This window comes from Grammomys surdaster, unplaced genomic scaffold (genome assembly GCF_004785775.1).
Source record: "Grammomys surdaster isolate TR1022 unplaced genomic scaffold, NIH_TR_1.0 126185, whole genome shotgun sequence".
Taxonomy (NCBI): Eukaryota; Metazoa; Chordata; class Mammalia; order Rodentia; family Muridae; genus Grammomys; species Grammomys surdaster.
Window position 1 is genome coordinate 7,075,608 of NW_021620991.1, and position 26,896 is coordinate 7,102,503.

Here is a 26,896-nt window from a genome sequence, read left to right on the forward strand (position 1 = left end):
TCCCACTTTCACAAGTGAGTGTGACCAGTGGGAAATTGGTGAGATAAGGAATGAGGAGTCATTCGATTTTCTGAGAAAACTTTCATCAGGGTTTCCCTGTGTAGACCAGGCTGTCCTGGAACTCACGGTCTTCCTGCCTCATCCTCCTCAGGGCTAAGATGACAACTATGTGACCTGGCTTCTTCCTCCCTTCCACTTCTGGGCACTGCCCAATGCCCTCCTCCTCCTCCTCCTCCTCCTCCTCCTCCTCCTCCTCCTCCTCCTCTTCTTCTTCTTTTTTTTGGTTTTTCGAGACAGGGTTTCTCTGTGTAGCCCTGGCTGTCCTGGAACTCACTCTGTAGACCAGGCTGGCCTCGAACTCAGAAATCCGCCTGCCTCTGCCTCCCAAGTGCTGGGATTAAAGGCGTGCACCACCACTGCCCGGCAAGGCTCAATGTTTTAATGTTCAGCTCTCAATTTAAAGGGAAAGGCCTCACCAAAACCCTTTCTGGTTTAAGCTGGAGATGGGTGGGATAATCCGTTCTTGGTCATGGCCGGAGATATCTCCAGGCAAGCACAGGGGCAGTTCTTCTTCTCAGTTCTGTGCAGCTAAGGTGGGTAACTCTACCTAGATCCTATCACTTGGTCTGTTCTGGTAAACAAGGTCTGTCCAGCCTGCTCAAGGCTGGGGGAAGGACACATTTGAGCCAGCAGTGAGTAAAATTTGTAAAACGAGACAGGTAATGGTAGAATGTAAATGAAAGATAAAGGAAAATAAAGCAGATTTGGAATAAACCTTGTAAGACTGGGGCAAGGTAATGGAAGAATGCATTTAGAGTATGTTTAGAGTTATGATAGATTCTAGGGGAGCAAAGATAATTCTCATAGATGCTTTTAGTCTTTGGATCCTGATTAGAGATAGTTTACGTGAGAGAGAATGGGTTTCAGCAAAGCAGTTGTCCCTGCTGTCTGGGACACTTTGACCAAAGAAAAGGAACATGAACATAGGCTGTCCCAGAGCTCTCCTAGGGACAGGAGGAGGTCAGGAGACATCCTGCTTCCTCTCTGCTCCTACTGGGGAAGTGCTTAGTTCTGGGTCTGGGTCCCTTCGGTAAGATATCTGGGTCCCTTTGGCATATCTAGTTCCCTTCCCTCTCTGTCTATTGTCTGTCCTTGGTGCACCAATCTGTCAATGTCTGTCAGTTTATATCTGTGTTTTCATTTTGTTGCGTGACTGTTGTTCTATGTTTCGTGTTACACAAAATGATAAGTTGCCCTGCACCTGTAGCTGGGAGGCTAGCACAGCTGGAGAAGCCCTGCCAGGAGCTGGTTGTCTGCAGCCTCTCAACGTCTATGGTAAAGAAGCTGGCAGCTAAGTGGGCAAAGGAACTTGTCACCAAGGCTGATGCCTTGAATTTGATTCCTGGGACCACAAAGTGGAGGGTATGGCTCCCACGAATTGTCCTCTGACCATGTATACTGTGACATGAATGCCTCACATACGTAAAACATTTTAAAAAGGAAAAGCCATTCAGTGTAGCATTGAGTAGTAAAGATGCCCTGTGCAACACATCTGTTATCCTAGCACCCAGGATGCAGAGGGAGGACAATCGGGAGTTCAAGATCACTTTTGACTACACTGAGTTTGAAGCCAGCCTGGGCCTTCAGCCCTGTCTCACAGAGTTAAAATAATTGGGTTGTAGAGGTGGCTTAGTGGGTAAAGGCGCTTGCCACCAAGCTTGGTGGAAGGAGAGCACCGATTCCATAAACTGTCCTTTGACTCTTACACTGGACTGTGTGTGCTCTCGAGAAAGGGAGCATGCACGCGTACACACACACACACACACACACACACACACACACACACACACACGCTGTACAAAGAGAAAAGGTGAAAGGGCTGTGCCCAAAACACTAAGTTCAGATCTCAGCTGAGATCTGGGTGTAGTGGTATACCTGCCATCACTATGGTCTGGAGGCTGAGGCAGAATGGTAGCCTATGAGTTTGACCTGAGTTTGAGCAAGCCTGGGCTATACAGTGAGACCTTATCTCAGAGAAAGGTAGGGGACATCACTTGCAAGTGATGTAGTGGCACACACTTGTGAGACTAGCACTGGGAAACAGAGGCAGGAAGATTCTAAATTTGAGGCCAGCCACGATACAGTGAAATCACGCCCCAGTATCCCCAAGTCAAGGGCCAAGAAACAGGCACAGCTGGCTTCCAACAGTTTTTCCTAAGTTGCTGAGGCAGAGCCATCCCATGGCACACACCAGCCATCAGCAGTCCATAGAGCCTTCCAGATGCAGAGGTGAGCTTGGTGCTGCTCCTGAGTGGTGCTCCTACATGTGTGGCCTTGGGCCTCTGAGTAGCCTCTTTGGGCATGTTTCTCTCCCAGTCTCTGAACACCCAGAGCTGGGTGAAAGCAAAGCAAAACAACCAAACCAAACAAAAAACCCAGAACCAGCTTTCTTCTGGTAGGAATAAATTTTAATGATTTTAAAATGGGTTTGTACAAAGCAGCACTGTCCGCAGCCCCAGGAGTCTCTCCAACACTATCTTTTTGGCCAGTTGTGCCGGAAGCCTCTGCAGAGATGGAGGAGAACCAGAGTTACTTCTTCGGGTTCATGAGCTGGGCAAATCTCACACACATAGCAAAGGAGGGTTGAGCAGGAGAGGAACACGAGGCCTACGCTCGGGCCCTGACCTTGTGTGGGGCTGTGGCAGCAGGCTTGTCCCGCTTCGTGTGTGTGATCCTGACATCAAGTTCTGCTCTAGCATGAAAACGCTCGCCAGCGATGACCCACTTGCTGATTTCTCTCATCCCTAAGAACTAAGTTGGTGTGTGAAAAATTCCCACCCGTGTGCTCTGAGGTGAGGGTACCCAGTGAAACGACAGTGTGAGAAAGAAAGGAAGGACATGGTCATGTGAATGTGACTTTGACATGGACCAAGTAATGATGTCCGCTTCTGCTTTCTGAGTGACAGAGGTCCTTCCCCTGTCCAGCTGGAGCCCCTGGAGCTGCGTTCTGCTAAGGTTCCTGCCGAGTCAGCCAGTCCACCTACCTGTCCGACTTCCCAGTAGGAAATGACATGCTTTTGTTCCCCACCGACTGTTTAAGTTTTTTGGCTCCAACACATTTCTGAAAGAGAAGAGTTATATACGCTGATGCCAACCTCAACCACCAGCCCTGGGAAGACAGTTCTCACCCCAGCTTGTGTGCCCGACAGGCTGTGACAGGAACAGGAGGGGCTCTGCAGTCCTGACCACTGCTTACTATGCTGCAAATTCAGCCTGGTTAGCACAGACCTGACGCAGTCAGGAGTTATACGTGTAGGCCCTTCCCTGCAGTAGGGCAGCACCTCAGGCCCAGGCAGTGGACTGGAAGACACCCTGTGCAAGGACATGCTGAGCCATGGCACAAACCTGTGATCCCAGCACCTCAAAGCTGGAAGCAGGAGGACCGAGCTGTAGGGTCAGCCTGGGCTACACCTGTGCTACAGTGTTTGCTGCCTGTTCTTAAATTGCTCGTACAGGGGCCAGCAGGATGGCTCAGTAGATAAAGCCCAGGAACCTGCTTTAGTCACCGGAGCCCGTGGTAGGAGGCCACAACTCCCATACATTGTTCTCTGGCTTTTCACACTTACACATTAATAATACATTTAAAAACTGCTGTGGAGACAACTGGCAGCAGCGTCTGTACTTGAGAAGAAATGAGGTGGGGGAAGCGTGTGAAGCCCCAGGCGGTCCCTGGAGGAGGGTGGCGAGAGCACTTTGAGCCGAGGGTGCCCGCTGCAGCCTTACCTTGCCGGAAGGTGCCAGCTTATTGGGGTCAAACTGGGAGGACGGCTTGGATTTACTGTCCCCTGAAAGGAAGAGTGATCATGACAATGAGGGCTTCAGGAAGCGGCAGCATTGATCGGCCCGCCACCCTTTCCTGTGCCCCAGCAGACTGAGACTATGCCATGCACAGGTTGTTCCCAGGCTGCATCAACACCTCAGGCCACTGTTGACTGAGTGAGCTGAGGCAGCACTCTGACATCCGTGTCAACTGTCCAGCCCTGCTTTCTTACTTTCCCAAGCTCCAGCAGCTGCTGCAGTCGGGAGCGCCACATGCAAACCCTCACAGGGACCTCTAGGTTAAGGAGACATGGAAGTCACTTTGTGAGCCATGCCTTCAACCTAGTCTTGACCTGTGGGTGTGGGAAGCAAACTTAACCATGAGTCACAATGGAGGCTATCCTGCTGAGCAGGGACAGTGGCTACTGAGACTGTGGCGAGGAGGGCAGGGGGCTCTGTCTCTGCCACTGCTTGTGCTTTGTACTGGACAGGACTCACTCTAAGAGTGTAGATGCTCCCTGTAATCTGCAGCTCTTCCCTCCTCAAACTACCATGCGCCTCCTTGGTGTGTCCTCCCTGTGCTTACCAGCAAAGGCCCCGAAGTCTGACTGGCTGTAGTCGTAAGGACTGAAGTCTTTCCCTGGGGGGTCCGGGTCCTTGGCTTTCTTGGAGCTTTTTAGTCGTTTCTTCTCCTGTTTCTGCTCTACGGTCCTCAGGTCACTGGGGGCTCGCTCTCTCTTCTTACAAGCATTTTCTAGCTGCAGGTGAGAACACGCAGGGAGGTAAGCACAGGAGTGTGCAGACAGCCCGCTGTAGCACTGCGGTCCCGCACCCGGGTCAGGCCCGAGTGTAAACATGAGATTCAGTGTTTTGCTCCACCTCCCACACACAGCCTGCAGGCAGTCCACACAGCGTCACGTCATTCTGCACAGCATGCAATTTTTCACCTGTGGTGTTGGGTCACCCCTCAGAAAGTTGTAGAGAGTAGGGATTTTGGATTTCAGGTATCAAACTAGGATGTTTGGCCTGCTTTAGCTGGGGATGACTTAAGCTGCTTCAACAGCAAGAATGGGAGCTGAGGCTGGGACTCAGGGACAACCATACTCAGCTATTATTACCTGGAGAAAATTCCTAACTGACAATACTCTTGCGTCACTTAAAGCAAAGACTCAGAATGGATTTTAGAATGGTCTGCGTGTAATAAGGACAAAGAGATCTGGGGGTTAGGGGCAGGGCTATGGTGTCACACACCTTTTTTTTTTTTTTTTTTTTTGTCACACACCTTTTATTCCAGCACTAGGGAGACAGAGACAGGTGGATCTCTGAGTTCAAGGCCAGCCTGGTCTACAGATGAGTGCCAGTACAGCCAGAGCTATACAGAAAATCCTGTCTCGGAAAACAAAAGCAGCACCCCCCCCCCTCCGCCCCAACACCACCACCAACAAAAAAGAACAAAGACTTCTCTAGGGTAGACTGGGACACAGCAATGTCCCTGTGCTTTGTCCTTTGACAGACTGTAGCCCAGTGCCACGAGGGTTTACCAAAGACACAGATGCTAAGAGAATTCTAACATTTGAGGAAAAGAGGTGGGTGCTGACAAACCCGGATCAGCTGGGGTGTAGAGGGAGCCCCGACAGTGGTCCAGGAAAACTCTGAACAAAACTTCTGGAAAGGGGAAGGGGGCACGTACCGCGGCTTGCTGCCGCACGGGGATAGCCTGTTCCAACACAGCGGCTGCGGACTCCTTTGCCTCCTCCTGGGCAGCTGTGAGAGAGAACCGCTTATAGACGCCTGCCATTGTCCACCCAACCTGGGCACAAGGGCCAAGCACTGCTGCCCCTCCTTCCACCTGTCCCTTGGGCTCAGCTATAGATTCTTACCAACAGCTTTGCCTGCCTGTGCCTCTCAGGAGGCCAGGCCAAACAGCCAGTGGCTTCTCTGACACTTTGTGTCAACGTCCAGGAATTGGGCCTCCTTTTAAAGATGGGGCTTCTCTCACAGCCAGCAACCCCATCTTCCTAGATGCTCAGGACAGACCCTCTGCCACCCACACTTTCCTTTCCCATGCTTCATCCAACCAAGTACTGGCCAAGACAGGGCAAGTGTAAGATCTGACACCAGAACTGTCAGCTGGGCGGTTGGGCTCAGGCTCTCTGTCCCTCTATTTGGATTGTGCTACTTGGATCCCCTCTGCTCAGAGCCCTGCCAAGTTACTCTAAGGACCAGACAGTCCTCAGAGAGGCCCCGGCTGCTTGTCAGCCTCTCTTCCCCAGGAATTCTGGACAGTCCTGCCTTGCCATTCTTTGGGCATGCCAGCCAGTCACCACATGGGACTTTGGACTCTGCTTCAGTCCCCTCTCCCCCTGGATCTGTGCCAACCTCCTCACTTCAGGTGAACTATATTGCCTTTTCTCACAGTGTCCAGAGCTCTTCCTTCTATACAGAGGACTCCTGTTTTACAGGCGCAGAGCACACAGGCAGTGACTGTGCACCATACCTAGGAGAAGCTGAAGTTTGCAAGGTTGGGACTGGGCCTGTTCTGCTCATTGCCCTGTGTCAGTGAGGGCTGGGATCCCTACTAGACACCCGTCATTCAACATCCTCAATCTGACTGAAGTGCTAGGGCTGTCCCTTCAAAGACCCTGCATTTACAAGGATGTGAACGCTACCTGTTTGCTCAGCTACCTTCTTCTTGGTTGCTTCTTTAGGTTCTTTCTGGACCTGGACCTGGCTGGCCAGCTTCCAGCGGTTGCTGATCTATAATGAAAACAGACAATGACCAAAACAAAAACAAAACAAAACAAAAGAGCTGCCTAAACTCAGTTACTTGGGAGTGCCTATTTGTTTCAGAGACAATGGAGTGCATGCTAACCTACTAAGAACACAAAGTCTGAGCCAATACACCCTAAATCTAAAAGCTCCATCTTTCGCTGGCTTTGTTTAAAAGATCCTTATTAAGGAGGTGCCTGAACCCCAGGCACCAGGCTGGATGTGCTCAACCCAGTCACCGCGTAGGTCAGGGAGCCTCAGTCACTGGCCCTGTGGCCCAGTCAGTAAATGGAGTGGGGCTCAAGGTGCATCTCAGCCCTTTTTTCCCTCCCGTCCCACTTACAGATGTGGCCCAAGGTCACATCAAGGTCACATGGGATCATCTAGGTGATCCGAAATGAACACAAGGGATGGACTGGTGAGGGTATGCCACAGCCAGGGCAGAAGATAAAGAGAAGCCCAGGTCGCTTCCTCTTCTTTATTTTGGTTTTTGAGTCAACGTTAGTTTCCGAGGTTCTATGCAGCCAACGATGACCTTGAACTAACTCTATTGCTCACACTGCCACGTACTGGATTTACAGTTACACACGATAGGTTCTGTAGTTCTAGTCCTCCCCACTTCTTTGGAGATTAGGTCTCACTCTGTAACCCTGGTTGGGTCTGGAACCTGCTATGTAGACCAGGCTGACCATGAACTCAAGACATCTACTAGCTTCTCTGAAGTGCTAGGAGTAAAGATGTGTTACTAGGCCTGGCTTGTTTTTCCCTCAATTTGAGTCTGAACCCGGAGCCTGCACTTGCTAAGCGAGCACACTACCAGTCAGGTCCCCAAGTCCAGGACTTCTCATGTCTTCAGTTTTAATGTTTTTGAGGCAGGACCTCACCATGTAGTAGGCTCCCCTAGAACTTGGTATACAGACCAGGTTGGCCTCAAAATCAGAGAACTGCCTGCCTCTTCTTCCCATGTGTTAGGGTTAAAGGTGTGCACCATTAGACCCAGCCACCTAAGTTTTCATCAAATTTTATTCACTCATTCTGTGTGTGTTTGTGCGTACACATGCCACCATGGATGTGTGAAGGTTAAAACACAATGGAGTCAGTTCTCTCCTTCCACCACGTAGGCTCCTGGGATCCACCTCAGCTTTTCAGGCATGGTGGTTAGGATCCTTTACCCATGAACCACCTTAATGGCCCTGCGACTCCTCCTAAAAGCAGCAGGTTAACCTCCTTAGCTCAGGACTGAGGCCAGTAAGGGTGCTGTCTAGTGACAGGGCTTGCTGGTGAGTGTCATCAGAGCACATACTTCCTATAGGGCCCTGTGTGAGGGATATTCTTGTCCACAGTGCAAGGCAGTGTCTCCTCAGATTCAAGCTGCTCCCTTTAAGAGCCTTGAAACAATATACACATATACAATGTTATAAACTATATTATTTATGTACTTTATTACATATAAATTACTCCATTAGAAAAACACAAAACAGTTTTTTTTTTTTCCTTTCCAGTCTTGGATTTGAACCCAGGCTATTACACATTAGACAACACTATCCTATTGTGATCTGCTCGTGAAGCAGAGCAGGCCGCTGCTGCTTTTTCCTTGTTTTCTAAAGGCAGGGACTCCTAGATCCCAGGTTATCCTAGAATACACTGTAGCTGACGATGCCTTTGGGCTTCTGGTCCTCCTGCCGTTTCCTCCCACGTGCTGAGCTCACAGGTGTGTATCTCCACGCCAGCCTTACGTTGTGCTGGGGATCAAACCAGGGCTCCACACGAGCCAGGCAAGCACGCTACTTAACTGAGCTCCACTCCCAGCCCCAAGCCCTTTGTTGTAGACATTCTCAGAGGCTTCCGAGGACTGGGCTACAGTTTGGCCTCTTCCTAGAAGCAAGCTTAGATGCAAATGGCCTCTGTCCTGTTTTCGGCGGCCTGAGAGGAGAACCTCAGTCAGGTCAGAAGCCCACAGAGAGCTACTTACTTCATAGATTTTCGAAGAAGGATCAAACTTTGCTGCTTGAGAGATGTGAGCCTTGTGTTCCAGAGAAGGCAGGAACTGCAGAAGGGGAAACAGTCACTGCCAATGCCAAGAGCAGGCACCTCGCCTGTCAAGAGGCACTACTACTGTCAGTGTGGTCCCACAAGGCCTCAACTCAAGAGTCCCGACCTGGACACCATGGTTGACCGATACGCCGGTGGACTTGGGCTCCCCCTCCACAGTCCTGCTTTCCTCCCCGGTGAAAGGACTCGTGATTGCAGCATTCCCCGCAGCTCCTGCCGGCCTGGTGCAACTGCACTACTCACCATCCTAAACGGGTTTTCAAAGGACTGCATTATGTTCTGGGCTTTTTTCTGTGCCACCGTCAATGGAATCTTTCCAGTTTCCTCAGTGCTAGGTTCCTGCAGGGACAGACCAAACCGTCACTTCTAACCAACACCAGGCTTCCCCACAAGGATCCTTTCCTGGGTCCACAACAGGGAGGATTTATTTCTTTTTTTTGTTTTTTTTTTGTTTTTTTTTTTTTGTTTTTTCGAGACAGGGTTTCTCTGTGTAGCCCTGGCTGTCCTGGAACTCACTCTGTAGACCAGGCTGGCCTCGAACTCTCGAACTCAGAGATCCACCTGCCTCTGCCTCCCAAGTGCTAGGATTAAAGGCGTGCGCCACCACCGCCCGGCGAGGATTTATTTCTTAAGGTGATGAATTCCTCATTTTTTTTTTGAGCTATGTAGACCAGGCTGGCCTCAAAACCAGGTATTTATCTACTGGGATCAAAGGTGAGTGAGCCACTACACCCAGCATGAGAACTGATGCATTTTTACTACCTTTATAACCTACACGGCCTATGGTACTGTCACTATCTTCTATTCGTGAAGGGGAAAAGCACAGGGATTTAGACACAGCTCAACCTGGCCAGACACAGCCTGATGCCCTCACTGTAACTGATAAATGTGAACTGTAATATTATAGATCTTGATAGGGAACCAGTAAACACAGGCCACGGAACACTGCTTCCAACTGGATTCATAACATCTGCTTGTCCCTGCAAGTTTTGCTTGCGTCTAGCACAGGACAGAGATAGCACAGCCTTCTTCAGGCTAAACACAGAAGTCTCCTATCAGTGCAGCCTCAAGTTCACGAAGACTAGCTAGGAATGGGGCACGCCCCTGTATGCCCTGCACCGGAAAGCTGAGGCAGGAGAAAGCCAAATGATTTTGTTTGTTTGTTTGTTTTTCCAGACAGGGTTTTTCTGGAATTCACTCTGTAGAGCAGGCTGGCCTTGAACTCAAGAGATCCACTTGCCTCTGCTTCCCAAGTGCTGGGATTAAAGGCGTGCACTACCACTGCTGGTTGATTTTTAAACAAAATTTTATGTGCATGAGTGTTTTGTTTGTATGTATGCATGCATGTATGTACACATGTGTACCCGGTGCCTGCTAATGGAGGTCAGGAGGTGTTGTATGTTTGTATGTTATGTATATATACATGTGTGTGTGTATGTATGCACGTGCACCACATGTGTACCTGGTACCTGATGGAGGTCAGGAGGTGTTGTTTGTATGTATGTATGCATGCATGTATGTATATATGCACACCACATGTGTACCCAGTGCCTGCCGATGGAGGTCAGGAGGGGGTGAAGCCCTGGAACTGGAGCTATAGCTCCCTGTGAGCTGCTATCTGAGTAGTGGGAATTAAACTAAAGTCCTCTGCAAGAGCAACAACTGAGAGATGAAGTTTGAGGTTAGACTGGGCAGCAGAATGAGAACCTAATTACAAAGGGAAAAGAAAAAAGGAAGCCCTAGCCAACATATCAAGTTGTGAATCCCCACGACAGCTCTGCCAGCCTGTGGCCAGCAAAGACTCCTGTGCCCTCTGTGTTCATGAATCACCACTGTGGAACCCTGGCTAAATACTTTTTACTGTGACAGGCTTTGTCCGCATAGCCCTGTTTATCCTGTAACTCACTATGTAGAGGAGGCTGGCCCCAAACTCAAGAGATCTGTCTGTCCCTGCCTCCTGAGTGCTGGGCACGTGCTACCATGCCTGGCTCATTCACAACATGTGTATGCATGCAAGAGCGTGCACACAGAGGTCAAAGGACAACCTGTGATGTAGGAGCTCTTGCTCACCACCATGTATGCCAGGCTAGTTGGCCCATGAGCCCTCTCCCAGCTCACCATAGGTGCCATGGATGACAGAAGTGGGTTAGTGTTTAGCTTTTTAGTGCTTTCTGGAATCCAAACTGTAGTCCTCACATCTGCATGGCAAGTACTTTATCCTCAGAGCCTTCTCTCTGGGCCATTTCCCCTGTGCAGGGAACCTAGAGGTGCCAATACAGGCGGAAACGAACAAGCTACATCCCAGCCAGCTCCTAGGAACACGGCTCAGCCCAAGCAAGCCACACAGGGTCTCCAGAATGGCTCCTCTCCCCTAGGGTCAGAGACCTGCTGCTAGAGCCTGCGCTAGCTGATGCCATCTCTTCCAGTGATTGTAGTGTATCAAGTGTACTTCTAAGGTTCTTCTTCTTTCCCTAAAAGCACGTCCAGATGATGATAGGTGTGTTCAGGAAGCATCTATGTCACACACTCCACATTCCCAAGAGTGCTCTGCAGAGCCCTGCTGGCTACCCAGCTCCTCTGCTCCTCTGCTGTGGCTGGATCTGCTCTTGTCTGCTATGTCAACCCAGTGTCCTTCTCCTCAGGCACTTTTCTCTCTAAGGTAGGTCTGTCTGTCTGTCTGTCTGAGACAGGTTTCTCTGTGTAGCCCTGGCTGTCCTTGAACTCAAGAGACCCACTTGTCTCTGTCTCCTGCGCGCCGGCACTAAAGGCGTGCACCACCACCATCCAGCTTTTCTTTTTGTTTTTTTAGAGATTTATGTCTTATGTGTATGCGTTTTTTGTCTCTGTGTATCCATGTGTACCACGAATGTGCCCAGTGCTCACAGAGTTTGGAAGGTGCCAGATCCTCGGGAACTGGAGTTGCAGACAGCTGTGAGCCATCATGTGGGTACTTGGAATTGAATCCAGATCCTCTAGAAGAACAGCCAATGTTCTTAGCCTCTGAGCCATCGATTCTGTCCATACTCTAAGGTTTCTTCATAACAGTGCTCAGGAGACAGCCTCCCCGGCCTGGAGAGCTCGCTGTCCACACCTCTCTAGCTTTACCTCTGGCACTGTTCTCAAACACGAATGCAAACTTCAGGCAGGCTGGCAGGCAGGCAGCCCGTGTGATAAGAGCACACCATGAGGGAGCCTGACCGCCGTGGCCGACTTCCTTGTTACTCACACTGAACAGAGTGATGACAGCCGTAGCAAGAAGGCATCTGGCATCCACAGAGCTCTCTTCTTTGCCCTCTGCGAAGAGACTCGGCTTCTTCTCAAGCGGCACGGTCCCTAGAGACAAAGAGGTAAGCAAGACCCATGGGCTCTTGTCCAGCAAACTGGCTCCATCTGTCTGGGAGTCCAGAGGGTTTCCATCTTACCATCAGTTGGGGTGATGGGGTAGTTATCTGGAGGGGCATGGGAACAGTCATGGGGTCCAAACAGATCATTCTCCAATCTCTGCATCAAAGAGAAATCAGCAGACCACATGTAAAACTAATAAGCAAGCCAGGAACTCTTGGCCAGTGGGACAGCACTGACCTGTCAGGGGCTGTGATCTCCACCCCTCCCATAGGTGACACAGCAGCCGTGACACTGTACCTCGGCGATGGGCAGTGGTCCACTCTTCTTCACTCCAGCTGCAGTTTCAGACTAAGGAGGAAAGAAGAGTAGGGCCAGTGTGTAGCTCAGTTGGCAGCGCCTGCCTAGCACGCTTGAAGGCCTGGGTCTGACCCCCAGTGGGTGTAATTGTGCATGCCTGCAATTCCAGTACTGCAGAGGCGGGAGCAGGAGGATCAAGCTCAAGGCCATTCTGGCTTACTTGAGACTCTGTCTCAAACAAACACAGGCACATAAACACACACAAACAAAAAGCAAAGAAAGAAAAAAGAAAAAGAAGAAACTGAGGAAAGTTGTGTCAAGTCAATGATACATGCTTTAGTCAGCAGACTGTACTTGTCCATGAGTCTGTCTTCTAAGGGTGAACAGCTATCCTTTCATCCCTCACCCTAAGGACTCGGCACTCAAGCCCTCCCATGTGAAAGATTAGCGCTTCCTGTCAGGAGGTGGTACGATGCAATGGCTTCCAGCCAGCCTGGGGGTCTTCTCTGGCAGCCAGCATGCTACTTATACAAACTGGAAAACTAAGAGGGGCTTTATGTGTTTGTGTGTGAGCGCATGCATGAGTACATGCACATGTACGTGTGGTGTGTATATGTGTGGGGTGCAGGTGCCCATGGCCTCACACAGGAGAGGCGACACCCTCCTTCTGACCTCCTTAGCCTGAGATGGACATCTTAACATGACAGCTGCAAAGAGACTCTCTTCATTTTGAGTCTTGTGGGTCGACAATCTTTCAAAAGATAACAAACAACTGATCACATCTGTATCTCACCACCAAGTCAACACACTCAAAGTTGTCCTAAGAAAGGATATGGTGGTCAAGTCTGTAATTCCAGCTACTTGGAAGGCTGGGGGGGTGGGAGTGAAGGGGTGGGGGAACTGGAGTGAAAGTTCAAGGCCTGCCTGGGCTACAGAGCTGAAATCAAGGCTGGCCTAGGGATGACCTTGTATGGTAAAACCCTATCTCAAAAAGAAGGAGAAGAAAGTAAAATCCCTAAAAGAAACTACTTAAGTTGAATTTTATTAAGTTTTATTACATACAGCACAGACATTCCCACAAAGACACGTGACTGTATTTCTTCTTTCTTTATATTCATTCATTCAGCACGGCACACTGAGGACATCTTAAGGTGTTGATTCTTTCCTTCAACCATAAGGACCCAGGGATGGACTCAGATCATCAGGCTGTTGCTGAGCGCATATATATATATATATATATACACACACATATGGTCTTGATCTGTCTTTTTTTTCTGTTTTGTTTTTTGAGACAGGGTCTCATAAAAGTCAGGCTGGCCGTCGACGCAGTAGATAGCTGAGGATAGCTCTGTATCCAAGTGCTGGGATTATAGGTGTGCCTCACTTCCACCCATGATTACCCAAGCTTTAATCTTTCCCTTACTTCCCTGGATTCCCCTCTCCCCTCTTACTGAGGCACTGCCTGCGGCCTGTTGGCTGGATCCTCCCCCACGCTACTCTAACTGCTGGACGGGTGGACAGCTCCTCCACAGTCCCAGGCTCAGCAGTAACTGGTGGCACTTCCCTACAAGCCTTCCGCACTGGTCCAGCCAAGAGCACACGGGGTGTGCCGGCTGCAGGCGTGGCTCTCCACGGCCAGCTCTCCACTCCACCTTGTTCCACCAGATTAACTGCTTTACAACACTCGTTAAAGGACTCAGTTATTTCCTATCAATTATGGAAAAGGCCATGAAGGAGAAGGCTTAATTTATGACTGTCACTAAAAACAAGACCGCAGTTGCTGGTGAGAGGGCTCTGACTGCCACGTATGATAACCTGGACTCGTACAGTGGAAGGAAAGAACAGCAGGATGTATTCTGATCCAGACACATGTGCTGTACTACACATGTGTACGTGCACATAGAATACATAAAAACTTAATTTAAAAATGTGTAGGCTAGAGCAACAATTCAGAAGAGTACCTGTGTAGCATGGGTAGGCCCTGGGCTTGAACCCTAGTATCAAACAATAAAATCATACCTCAGAACCCCAAACTCCAAACCAGCAAACATAAAAGCAGCTGAATCGAACACAACACATCCCATAGCTTACATGACACACCTTGTAGTTTTCTAAGCCATCGCTACTCCTCAGGGTGATTTACAACAGGAGAGCAGCTCAGGGCTTTAGAAGGCCACAGGAGAAAGGTGCTGGAGAACGGGCCTGCTGAATGAAACACTGCATACCTTGAGCAGGGGCATCTCTCGAGCCTGCTGGATTAAGAGATGCATCTCATTGATCTGCTGCCGGACAAGAGGTGGTACTGGGTTACAGCAAGCTATGATGCCTTGAGGCTCCCTGAAAACAAGGTAAAAGTCTCAGTGCGTCCTGGAGACAAGCTCTCAACACTTCCTGACAGCAGTGACTGGGCAGCTGGGCTGTGGCTCACTCAGCAGCATGCATGCTCAGAAGTGGAAGCCTTAAGTTCCATGCCCAGAACCACAGAGACCATGCATCCTGGTGCAGGTCTGTAACCTCAGCACTTGAGAAACAGAAGCAGGAGGGTCAGAAGTTCTGCTACATAGTGAGTTGCAGGCCAGCCTGGTCACGAAGTGAAGATCCCTCCACACAGCCCCCTCCCCGCCAAGCGAAGGCCATAGAAGGAGTAACAGTTTACATACATCAGGCCAGGCCTGCCACCTGGACACGTGACCTTTCCTGTACCAACTCTCAACCCATTCCTCATGCTGTCTTATCAATTCTGAGAGCTGGAGATGAGCCTCAAGGAACGTTGATTACCAATTTCTCATTCCAGTTTATGCTCCAATTCATAACAACAAAATGCTTATAAGTCACGAGGCTTCAGAAAAGCACCAAATGGCAGATGAGGCCAGTGCAGCAGGAGGGCCCAGGGGCCCAGGGTTAGGAGGCCATGGTGGCTTCCAGGGAGGACTCGGCCACAGTTTCAGGGGCCGCTGTGGATGTTGTGGCTGTGGTCAAGGTCAAGGCTGCGGGCTTGTGGAGGTAAAGCCGAAGACTAGGAGTGGATTCCTGTCACCGGCTGAGCCTCCTGGTTAAGGACATGAAGATCAAGTCCTGGGGGATCTACCTGTTCTCCTGGCCCACTACAGAAGCAGAGATTATTTTTTCCCCTGGGTGCATCCCTAAAGGATGAGGTTCTGAAGATTCTGCCAGTGCAGAAGCAGCCTCAGGCTGGCCAGTGGACAGGTTCAAGGCTTCTGTCCCTACTGTGGACTACAATGGTCACGTTGGTCTTGGTGTTAAGAGCTCCAAGGAGGTAGCCACTGCCATAGGAGGGGCATCATCACGGCCAAGCTCTCCACTGTTCCTGTGCAGAGGGAGAGGCTACTGGGGGAACAAGATTGACAAGCCCCACACTGCTCCATGCAAGGTCAGGCCGCTCAGTGGCTCTGTGTTGGTGCATCTCATCCCTGTCCTCAGAGGCACTGGCACTGTCTCTGCTCCTGTGCCCAAGAAGCTACTGATGATGGCTGGTATAGATGACAGCTGCACATCACCCAGGGGCTGCACTGCCACCCTGGGCAACTTTGCCAAGGCCACCTTTGATCCCATCTCCAAGACCTACCTGACCCCTGACCTCTGGAAAGAGACTGTGTTCACTAAGTCTCCTTATCATTGTGTTAAAATCCACACCAGAGTCTCTAGAGGCTCAGAGGACTCAGGCTCCAGCTGTGGCCACCACATAAGGGTTTTTATATAAGAAAAATAAAGTGAACTAAGTCTGTTAAACAAAACAAAACAAAACAAAACAAAACAAAACAAAACAAAACAAAACAAAGCAAAACAACCTGTGCAGGTTTAGTTTGGAGAGAGAGACACAGAAAGACTGTGGGAGAGCTCTCTTTAAGGGACTGCAGCAGGCTCAAGACCAGCCATGCAGAGGCCAATTCGGAAGTTTTAGTTCTTATCCAGGAGCCCTCAGGCAAGGACTGTGGCTCCCTGGGCCTTGCTACTTTCCAGGCTTGGAGTACTAACCTCTATGAGTACAGCCTTGGGCAGCCGCAATGAGTGCCCGGCTGTGAAGGACTGAGAAGAGAGAGCATGTCACTCAGGCTCTGAGACTTACTTAGGCAGTTCTTCAGCTATCTTTAGCATCATGTGATTTGGTAGAACATATCTGGAACAAAAGACACAATGGGATCACGATAGGTACAGCTAGCAAGGCTCACTAACCACCGATGCAGGAGACAGCAGGCAGCCTTCAATCCCACCCACTGGCCCCACCGGCATCAGAAGAATCCTGAGTCCCTCACCCATAGCTCTCGTCCTCCCTGCGAGCTGTCTTGTCCCTCCAAGCAAACAGCAGCTGAAAGGCTGTCAGCTGCTGCGAGTTCAGATGCTTCTTCTGCTTTCGATATAGTTCCAGGTAGGACTCATCCGTAAAGATAGGCTTGACGAATTTCTGCAAAACGGTAGACAATATTCCCGATCAGTGAGCAGCAGGGAAGATCAGCGGCTTGCCGACTGCCTAACACGCATGAAGCCAAGTTTGATCCTCGCTCCGCGCTGCTGCAGGCTGAACCCCGACTAATACAGGACTCTTCAAATGTCTGCCTCTTGCGTTAAAGGACAGAGGAAAAGATGAGTTTAGTGGCTCACTTGGGAAGCTAACATAGGAGGAGTACAAGCCAGAGGCCACCCTGGGTTACCTAGTGAGACCCTTAATCCCAGCTCTTGGGAGGCTGAGGAAGGAGGATCTCTGTGAGTTTGAGGCCAGACTGGTCTACAAAGGCTACACAAAAATCTCTGACTTTAAAAACCAAAATACTGCCGGGCGGTGGTGGTGTACACCTTTGATCCCAGCACTTGGGAGGCAGAGGCAGGTGGATTTCTGAGTTCGAGGCCAGCCTGGTCTACAGAATGAGTTCCAGGGCAGCCAGGACTACACAGAGAAACCCTGTCTCACCCCCCAAACAAAAACAAACAAACAAACAAACAAACAAATCCACAGAAAACCAAAATACCAAAACAAAACAAACCCGAAGCCAAGGCTGGTTACAGAGCTCCGTGGGAGAGAGAGCACGCTTGCTTAGCGTGTGTTCTGGACTCAATCTCAGTGCTGCAAGGAAAACCAAAACCAACTGCGAAGCCTACCACCTTGCTATGGAGCACACACTGATAATGACAGCACGAGGCTTAGCACAGCTTCGGCATAAGGATGATACCACAGGAAATGGACAATAAATACCTAAACTCCAAATCATTCACTCAAGAAATGGAGCAGTGAACTGACTAAGGTTATTATAAAGAAGAAACAGAAAAAGCTAGCATTTCTATGAGGAAAATGCAAATTGTCTGTCTATCTATATGTGTGTCTGTCTGTCTATCTATATTTCTATGTATGTATTTATCTGTGTATCCATCCATCCATCCATCCATCCATCCATCCATCCATCCATCCATCCATCCATCCACCTACCTACCTATCTGTATATCTATCCATGTATCTGTATATCTATCTATCTATCTATCTATCTATCTATCTATCTATCTATCTATCTATCTATCTATCTAACTATCTGATGTTGTTCTTTTTTTTTTTTTCGAGACAGGGTTTCTCTGTGTAGCCCTGGCTGTCCTGGAACTCACTCTGTAAATGAGGCTAGCCTCAAACTCAAGAGATCCACCTACTTCTGTCTCCTGAGTGCTGGCATTAAAGGTGTTCACCAACATGAACCAGCTTGCAAATTATTTATTAGTTTAATTTATGTGTTTGGATAAGGAGGAGAAGATGAGGAAAGAGAAGAAAGTATAATGGTATACATATGTAAAACAGCCACGATAAGAGCCATTATTTGTTCCCTCTTCGCCCCACTATCTCTGGTTTTTCAAAACAGGGTTTCTCCTGGAGCTCTGTAGACCAGGCTGACCTCGAATTCAAGAAATTTGCCTGCCTCTGTTTCGAGAGTGCTGGGATTTGAATGTGCACTGGTGTTTTGGTTGCATGTATGTCTGTGTGAGGGCATTGGATCCCTTGGAACTGGAGCTATAGACAGTTGTGAGCTGCCATGTGGGTGCTGGGAATTGAACCCTGATCCTCTGGAAGAGCAGACAATGGTCTTAACTACTGAGCCATCTCTCCAGCCCTAAGAGCCATTATTTTCTACGCTAACTTCAAAACAAAATAGAACAAAACAGAAGAACTCAATCAGAAACAGCCTGAGTGCGGGGTATGTGTAGCTCTGGGGACACGGTACCTTGAGGCAGATGTCCCTGCTCCGCTGCCACACCACCTGCAACTGGACAGGCTGGTCGTTTCCTCTTTCCCACAGCTCCAGCCTCATTCGGTCATAGATGTAAAGCAGGTAATGGGTGTCATCCCGGGCATAGCTCAGCATCTCCTCTGGCAGAGGGCTATAGTTGGAAGAGAGACAGTTTCAACAACTGTCCCAGGGACAGTCTTCCAAACTGTCTATCCTGGGTGACAGAATTTTCTTGGCCCCTTTCTCATCCCAAAGATTCTTTCCTTCCCAATGGAACATGGACAGTTCCTGCGTCTCAGTATGACAAACCGTTGTTTAGCATGGGGTAAGAGTTATGTTATGGTCCACCTGTCTGTCCCTCTCTGTGCTTTCTGGCCTCTGCCAGGAGACGGGACCGAGCACGGCCGGCGAGGCCTATGAGGATGACCGGGCGCTGCCCTGGTGTACGTGACCCAGTGCCGGGAGGAGGGCGAGGGCCAGAGAATGAAGTGGCTTTCAAATGTTACTAATTTCCGTCTTATACTGTGAATGTAACATCAGCGCAAGTGCACTGTCCTTTTTATATTTAGAAATTCTGATGTCTAGCGGGGGTGGAGCTCCCACTGAATCCCAGCACTCGGGAGGCAGAGGCAGGAGGATTTCTGAGTTCGAGGCCAGCCTGGTCTACAGAGTGAGTTCCAGGACAGCCAGGGCTACACAGAGAAACCCTGTCTCGAAAAACAAACAAACAAAATTCTGGCATGGCAGCTCAAGAAAGCGACCGTTGAAGTGCCCTAGTGGACGAGGCGTCCAAGCTGACAGACGTCCCTCCTGCTGCCCTCACATCTCTGTCACTGCCAGGCTGAACTGACCGGATCCTCCAGTCTGCCAGCTGGTACTGCTTGTTTGATTCCACACCACAGTAGAGTCTCAGCAGATGGTCAAGTGAATGACGAGCCAGGTTGAGAAGCCGTGCTGCCTGGTGTGTATCAAACATGTTCACCACATAGAGCCCGAAGTCCTTCTGCAGCCACTCTATGTCAGAGTCGGCACCGTGAAAGACCTGAAAACAAAATCAAGGCCTGTAGTTGACACCAGCAGCAGGCTATCCACCTGTCTCCTTACTCAGCCAGCCTTTGTGGTACCAGAATACTGGTAGGACGTGAACCCTGGGACTTGTATATACTAGGTAAGCATGCTACTGCTGGATGACATCCTCAGCCCAGGTTGTCTATAGTTTAAAGTGCTCCTTTCACTTGGGCCCCAGGCTTTGAGCTTGTAACTGTAACTGTTAAGGGCTGTGCCTGCTCTCAGGCCATGGTCTGGGTAAGGAGCTCTCTTAGTTCCAAATGTGCCCTCAAGTTCAAGCAATGCAACTGACTGGGATCCCTCAAACAGTCACCAGCATGATGTCTCTCTCTAGCCAACAAAAAGCTACACTGTAAACGTCCTTATGGGGACCTAGAGTTAAGTAGATAAGCATGCTGAACCTCAGGGTAGGAGATGATATGGCTTCTCCCTCCACTGGGTCTAGGTTGAAAGAACAAGATGGTACCCTGAAAAGCATTGCGATCCCACCCCAGGCAAGAACCAGAATGGCTGACCTTCACGATGGCTGGGTCTGTGAGGCTCTCGTTGAGAATGTACATGTCACTTCGAAGCTCGAGGGTGTCAACTATGAAGTCTTCCGTTCGGGTGGAGATCTGCATCAGGCAGGTCAGTCCTAGGAAGCTTCTGTACGAGTGATGCTGAACCGTGCAGAAGGGGCGGGGTGGGGGAAAGGGTTAGAGAGTCAGTCCTAGGAAGCTTCTGTATGAGTGATGCTGAACCGTGCAGAAGGGGTGGGGTGAGGGAAAGGTGGGGTGAGGGAAAGGGTTACTAGGCGTTCCTTCACCTTTTAGCTCTTACTTTGGGAATTCTGTACAGAGCTATACCCACAAGCTTCCTCTACCAGTTCTTAAAAGTTAGTTATACAAGTTACACAGCTAATCTTAAAAAAAAAAAAATTAAGGCAGGAAGATGGGTTTGAGTTTGGGGCCAGCCTGGCCTACAGCACAATACTTGTTTCAGGGCCCCACACATAAAACACACTGATTAACTGACTAAACTGATTAAAGTCAGCGCTAACGTTAGACTTCCCGAGTAGATAACACACAGGCAAACAAAGACTTCACTAAAGGGCGATTGCAAGGCACCTCGAGGTCCACTGCAAACTCCTGACAGCCCAGCAGCTTCTCATTGAGCTCCACAAGGTCATCCAGGGACGACACGAAGTGGCAGGGCGTCTCTTCCACAGGTCTGTACAGCTAGACCAAGAAAGGAACAGAGAGAGCATCGTGTTAGACAAACCCTATGAAGGGGCAGCATCAACTCCAAGTGCCAGGGATCCCCCCACACTGCAGCCTCCTAAAGTCACCGAGGGAAAGCAGAGATGCACCAAATAGTGCTTTGCTCTTCTCAGGCTCCCAGAGGCCAGCTTTGAAAGTGAGTGTGGGCACCAACCTGTGGCTGCGGCCTCTGCAGCACCGAGGGAGGCGGAGTGAAGTGGTCGAGTTCATACTGGTAAGGATGTGCGAACCTGAGTGAACACAACACACACCTGTACATCAGTGCCACGATTCAGGAGGAGCGCAGCCACTCAAACACAGCCTGTGTGACAAGTGAGTGGAGTGGAGCTGGGCTGCTACAGTGCTTGTCCAGCAACACGAAGCCCTGGGTCCCAACCTCAGAATCAGACAAGCCTGGGCAGGAGGGCGGGCCGCTCTAATCTTAGCATCTGAGAGGTGGAGGCTGGAGGTTTCTAAGTTCAGGGACACCCTTGGTGACAGCCAGCCTGAGATACACGAGACCATGTCTTACTACCGACTATCCCCAACAGCAAAAAATGAGGAAAGATTATACTGTGAAAATATCTCAACTTGACCGTGAGTTAAAGGCCAGGCTGAGCTACAAAAATGAACCTTTATCTGAATATAATAAATACAGGGGCTGAGGGTCACCTGGACTGTACATATCCCCAAAGTGGATTGACAGAGCTTAGCATGGCCCCATGTAAGGGAGACACGCAGACCTGAAAGGGCTCAGCGTTAGGAATCTATACCGCTCTGCAGAGGACTAAAGTTAGCTCCCAGCACCCATGTTGGGTAGCTCACTTGACGTTCTCTTCTGACCCCCACATGCACTTGTGTATGTGTGCGCAAGATAAGCATGCACGCTGAATCTTTAAAAAAAAAAAAAACAGTACGAAGGGCCAGCTATGGAAAGACCACATCCATGTACTTACATGTCCTGTTCCACCTGCTGGGTTCGCTGCTGATGGATGAAATCTGCCAGGGCTGGGGGGACATCCAGGTCCTCGGGACGATCCTGCGGGCGTTCCCGCCTTTCTTTTGAGAGAGCTGGAGACCAGGCAGCAACAGACAGTGTCACACATGAGGCACACACTTCACTGCTCAGAAGAGGAGGAGCTGATGGGCCCCTCCGAGGACAGAAACGTGGGAGTGAATTCTCAACCACTTCAAAGGCACCACTTACCCTGAGGGAGTGGCTTCCGAGCATTGGGTTTGACAAAGATTTTCGGGAGAAATGGTGTGTTGGAATTGTCAATCTTCTCTCGAAACCTGAGCTGAGGTCGGAGGATGTTTTTTGCATGCAGCAGTCGGAATGTCTCAGATTTTGCCTTTTTGCCATATTCTCCTGCCTGCAGTGAACACATATGAATCAACTGAGACAGAGCCACTGGATGAAGTAGGAAACAGAATTCCAGCTTGTCTTCTGGAGACAAGATCATCTCAGGACCACACAATTCGGAATGTTATTGCACGTGTGGGTTCAAAAGCCACACGGAGAAGGGGTAGGTGTGCTGTGTGTGCTTGTGAGACCATTCGGAAGTGGGGTGTGCCTACTTGCAGCATGTCCTGACAGCAATGCAAAGTAAAATGTAGCATGCGGGTAAAGCCCATGTCAGAGGCTCTGTCAAGACCCTGCAGAGCGGGGCTCACCTTCCGGTTCCAGCTCGACACTATTGTTTTGGGGACCTGCAGTCCTGCAGGGAGGACAGGCTGCTGATGTTTGTTCACCCCCGAGGCTTCATCCAGTAATATACCCTATGAGGAGACAAGGCACTGGGTTAATTACCTGACATTTTCAAGAAATGCATTCACAGAATTATGTGGTTTATATATATATGAAAGCATGGGAAAGGGCTGAAGAGATGGCTGTGGTTAAGAGCACTGGCTTTTCTTCCAGATGACCTGAGTTCGATTCCCAGCACCCACATGGCAGCTCACAACTCTCTGTAATTCCAGTTCTAGGAGACACCCTCACATACACACACATGCAGGCAAAATGCCAATGCACATAAAATAAAAATGAATAAATTAAAAAGAATAGGTAAATGTATCAAAATATTATTTATATGTTGAAAGTATTCTGAATTTTAACTTGCCAATTAAAATTATAAATTTTTATAAATGATTTATTTATCTTATTCTATGTGTACTGGTATTTTGCTTGCATGTATGTCTGGGTGAGGAAGTTGGATCCCATGGAGGAGTTACAGATACTTGTGGGTGCTGGGAATTAACCTGGGTGCTGTTTTTCCTCTAGAAGACCAGAAAGTGCTCTTGACTTCTGAGCCATCTTTCCAGAGCTAAAAACTGTAGATGTTTTTGAAAAGCATGGATGTGGGCTGGAGAGAGCATGTATGGCTCTTGCAGAGGCCAGGTGTTCTACCCCAGGAGCTGTGTTAGGTGGGTCACAACTGTCTGTAACTTCAGCCCCAGTGGGTTCCAAGACAGTCGGTTTCCACTGACACTGGCATTTAGGAGCATAGGCCCAAACATATAACTAAAATCTCCACCATCCATCCATCCATCCATCCATCCATCCATCCATCCATCCATCCGAGAGACGGTCTTACTGTATCGAGCAGGTTGGCTTGGAACTCATAGACATCCACCTGCCTTTGCTTCCCCAGTGTATGGCCACTAGGCTTGGCTACATTTATTTCATTTTCCACAATGCTGGGTTTTCCCCTTGTGTTTTGATATCTGCGCTTTCTATCTGTGAGTTTACTCATGTGGACGGGAGGCACTTACCACTCTCTCCAATATCACGTCATTGGTATCGACTAGTAAATCGAACTTGTCCTCCAACTCAGTCACTTTACTTTGGTCTTTGATGTTGCTGCGACACCCATGGTACTGCATTACCCGACTCATGCTACAGAAGTGAGGAAAACCAAGGTCAGCGTGTGTGCCTTTATTCTACCAATCTTCAGTCTGGGAAAACACCTCAAATGGTTGGGATCACAGGGTTAACCAGCACTCAGGGTAAAATTAATAAAATGTATATCCTCACAGCAACCTTTAAGACACAAGACCCAAAGCCAGGCCTGGCAGTGTAGGCTTGTGATGCTGGCTTTTTGGAAGGCTTGGGCCATAGTGAGTTTGAAGCCAACTTGTACAATTTAGTGAGTTAGACCTATTCTCAATAAAATAATAACTTCAAGGTAATTTCTCCCAACAATTAACGGATGAGAAACATGTAGTCTTGGCTGCTCTACTCACTCTGTAGACCAGGCTGGCCTTAACTCAGAGATCCGCCTGCCTTAGCCTCCCTATTGCTGGGGTTAAAGGTATGAGCCATCACACCCAGCAAAAGACTTTTTAAATAAACAAATATTTTGTGTGTCTACATGTGAGCTCCCTGGCCCATGTGTAAAGGTCAGAGGACAACCTGCAGGAGTGAGCGCGCTCCATCCTGAGTCTCAGGGGCTGAACTCAGGCCGTCAGGCTTGGCATTCGGTGCCTTTTACCCACTGAATCATCTTGCCGGCCCTTAATTTATTTACTTTTATCATACATCATGCAGGCTGTGATGGCTCCTATTTTTATTTTAGCACTCAGGAGGTAGAGGAAGGTTGATTTTCAACGATAGCGTGGTCTACATAGCAAGTTCCAGGCTAGCCTGGGCTCCGCAGTGAGCCGCCATTCTCCTCCAGCAACCACAGGCCATGTGATTATGCTATGTTCCTCCTGGTTACTGGCATTTGGGCAGTGCTTTTTTGGTGGTTGGTTGGTACTGGAGTCCAGACCCAGCAATCCAATCATGTTCATTATTTTCCGACCACTGAAGTACACCACTCTCAGGAAAACCTTTTTTATTTCTTTCAATCAACGTAATAAACTCACCACTGAAGCAACCTGTCTCCTTGTGTCTCACAAAATGCCTGGAAGGCAGGAAAACTTCGGTAAAAATCATACTCGTCACCGAACTGTGGCAGGCCCCCCGACGCCTTCGTAACTGCCACTACCGACCCAAGTGCAAACTGAAAATCCAGAGAAAAAGACACATGTTAAACACGGATTCCTGCTCATTCAGCAGAAATTAAAACAAAACAAAAAACCACAAGATTTTAAAGATATCTATCCCAGAGAGCTGGAGAGATGGTTCAGTGTTAAGAGTAAGCAGTTCTTGTATGGGACCTGGGTTACGCTGTGCTCAACCATACAGAGATCCACCTGCCTTCCAAGTGCTGGGATTAAGGGTGTGCGCCGCCACCTCCACCCAGTTCAGATGACCATTTCATAACCAGTGGCTTAGGTAGACTGTTTTGAGGTAGGTAATAGGAAACTATCAGAAGTGACTGTCATTGATAAAGAAAGGGTACTTAATGCCGGGCGGTGGTGGCGCACGCCTTTAATCCCAGCACTTGGGAGGCAGAGGCAGGCGGATTTCTGAGTTCGAGGCCAGCCTGGTCTACAGAATGAGTTCCAGGACAGCCAGGGCTACACAGAGAAACCCTGTCTCGAAAAACAAAACCAAACCAAACGAACAAATAAAGAATGGGTACTTATTTTAAGGCGGTGGTTTTGAACCTGTGGGTCACATATCAGCTACCTTGTCTATTTACATTATGATTCATAACGGTAGCAAAATTACATTTATGAATTAGCAACGAAAAATATATTTTTTTAACCAACAAGAGGATCGCAATTTATTTCAAAGTTAATGTCTACACAGACTGCTTCAGCAAGGCCATCAATGAAAATAATCTTGTGGTTGGGGGATCTCGGCAGATGGGGAGGTGTTAAGGTCTAATGACAGCATCCATCATGAATTTTGTGAACAAAGCATTTAAATAAAAACTCCACGCTCCTTCTCAAGAGGCACTGGCGAATGCGCTTTGGCACTTGGAGAGGGTCGATGGAGCTGTGACGGGTGACAGCCAACCCAAGAGATGGGGGTAACAGACGTTAGTGCAACAGCGGGGTGGGCACTGGGCGGGAGAGTCGCCCAGCTGTTGGGCCCCTCGGGAGAGGTAGTGCAGGGTGCGCCACGTGGATGACGAGGACGCCTTCCGAAGGCGCGGACGCGGCTTTACACGCGAAGCCGCACGCGCTCACACCGGAAGCGCGGGGCCCTCTGCTCCTGCTCTCCGTGCGCACGGTCAGGCCGCCGTGACAGGCGCCGGAAGCCCGCAGCCCCAGACCCGCCTCCGGCCAGAACAGGGGGCTCCTGGGGCGCCTCAGGGCCGGCGCACTCACCTTTACGAAGCTGTCTGCATCGGGGAAGCCAGGTAGTATCATCTCCGCGTCGGGCTTGGTCGCGCTCGTCGCCGGCGCGGACTGATGCTCCCGGGGACTGGGAGGCGCCATGTTTCCGTCCTAGGGCGGCTCTTCTCGCGAGATTGTTCCGGCAGACCCGAGACGGGCGCAACGCGCATGCGCGCGGCTCACACCAACCCCCGCCAAGTAAGTAGTGTGGCTCGTTACCGGGCTTGGCTTACGGTGGGAACTTGCCTTTTTAATTTCACGTTGTATCCTAACAAACCTGTGGCCTAGGGTGAGAACTGGAGGGAGGTTACAATTTAAATCACATTTAAAGCTAACTCTTCGCCTCGGATCCGCTTGCCTCAGCCTCCTAAGGGCTGGGATTAAAGATGTGCAAAACCACACTGGAATTGGATTTTTTTTTCCAATTTGTTAAAAAAAAATTGGCGAGGGAGGGAAGTTTTGAAGCACTTAAGAACGTTCGCTGTTTTTCTAGAGGACCACAGCACCCAGGTTTGAAGTTCATAACCAACTCTTAGGGAGCAGATGACTTCATCTGGCTGACATGGACCCCCCCCCACACACACGTGCCATACAGATACAGACACATGTATATGTGTCTACACATGTGTCTACACGTGTGTGTGTATATATTTTTTTCTTGTTTGTTTATCAAGACAGGATTTTTCAGTGTAGTCCTGAAACTCAAGAGATCCATGCTTGCCTGTTTCTGTCTTGGTCTGTCTAGTGCTGGAATGTAATGGTGTAGGCTCTTGTGTCTGTTAGTCAGTAGCCTACCACCACTGAGCTTAATCCAAAGCCCAGTAACAGAATTCACAAAATGATGAATACAAA

General features: G+C 49.4%; 1 protein-coding gene across 2 annotated transcripts; it reads right to left on the bottom strand.

The window, feature by feature from the left end:
* Positions 1-2,446: 2,446 nt before the first annotated feature.
* Positions 2,447-26,196, bottom strand: Exosc10 (exosome component 10). 2 transcript variants are annotated; one of them, XM_028757845.1, is made up of 25 exons: positions 26,036-26,196; positions 24,680-24,816; positions 23,585-23,708; positions 22,487-22,591; positions 22,020-22,185; positions 21,769-21,883; positions 20,988-21,063; positions 20,681-20,791; positions 20,090-20,233; positions 19,358-19,548; positions 18,501-18,657; positions 16,557-16,705; positions 16,370-16,420; positions 14,508-14,619; positions 12,283-12,333; positions 12,063-12,141; positions 11,867-11,973; positions 8,884-8,979; positions 8,561-8,635; positions 6,489-6,576; positions 5,510-5,583; positions 4,406-4,577; positions 3,784-3,845; positions 3,045-3,121; positions 2,447-2,564 (listed from the first exon to the last, which is right to left on the bottom strand). In XM_028757845.1, the coding sequence occupies exons 1-25, from the start codon at positions 26,144-26,146 to the stop codon at positions 2,534-2,536; spliced, it is 2,661 nt and encodes an 886-aa protein (XP_028613678.1). In that variant the 5' UTR covers positions 26,147-26,196; the 3' UTR covers positions 2,447-2,533. The 2 variants fall into 2 exon arrangements, with proteins under 2 accessions (XP_028613678.1, XP_028613677.1); XM_028757844.1 differs by lacking the exons at positions 2,447-2,564; positions 3,045-3,121 and having other exon boundaries at positions 3,170-3,845; positions 26,036-26,146.
* Between the last annotated feature and the right edge of the window lie 700 nt (positions 26,197-26,896).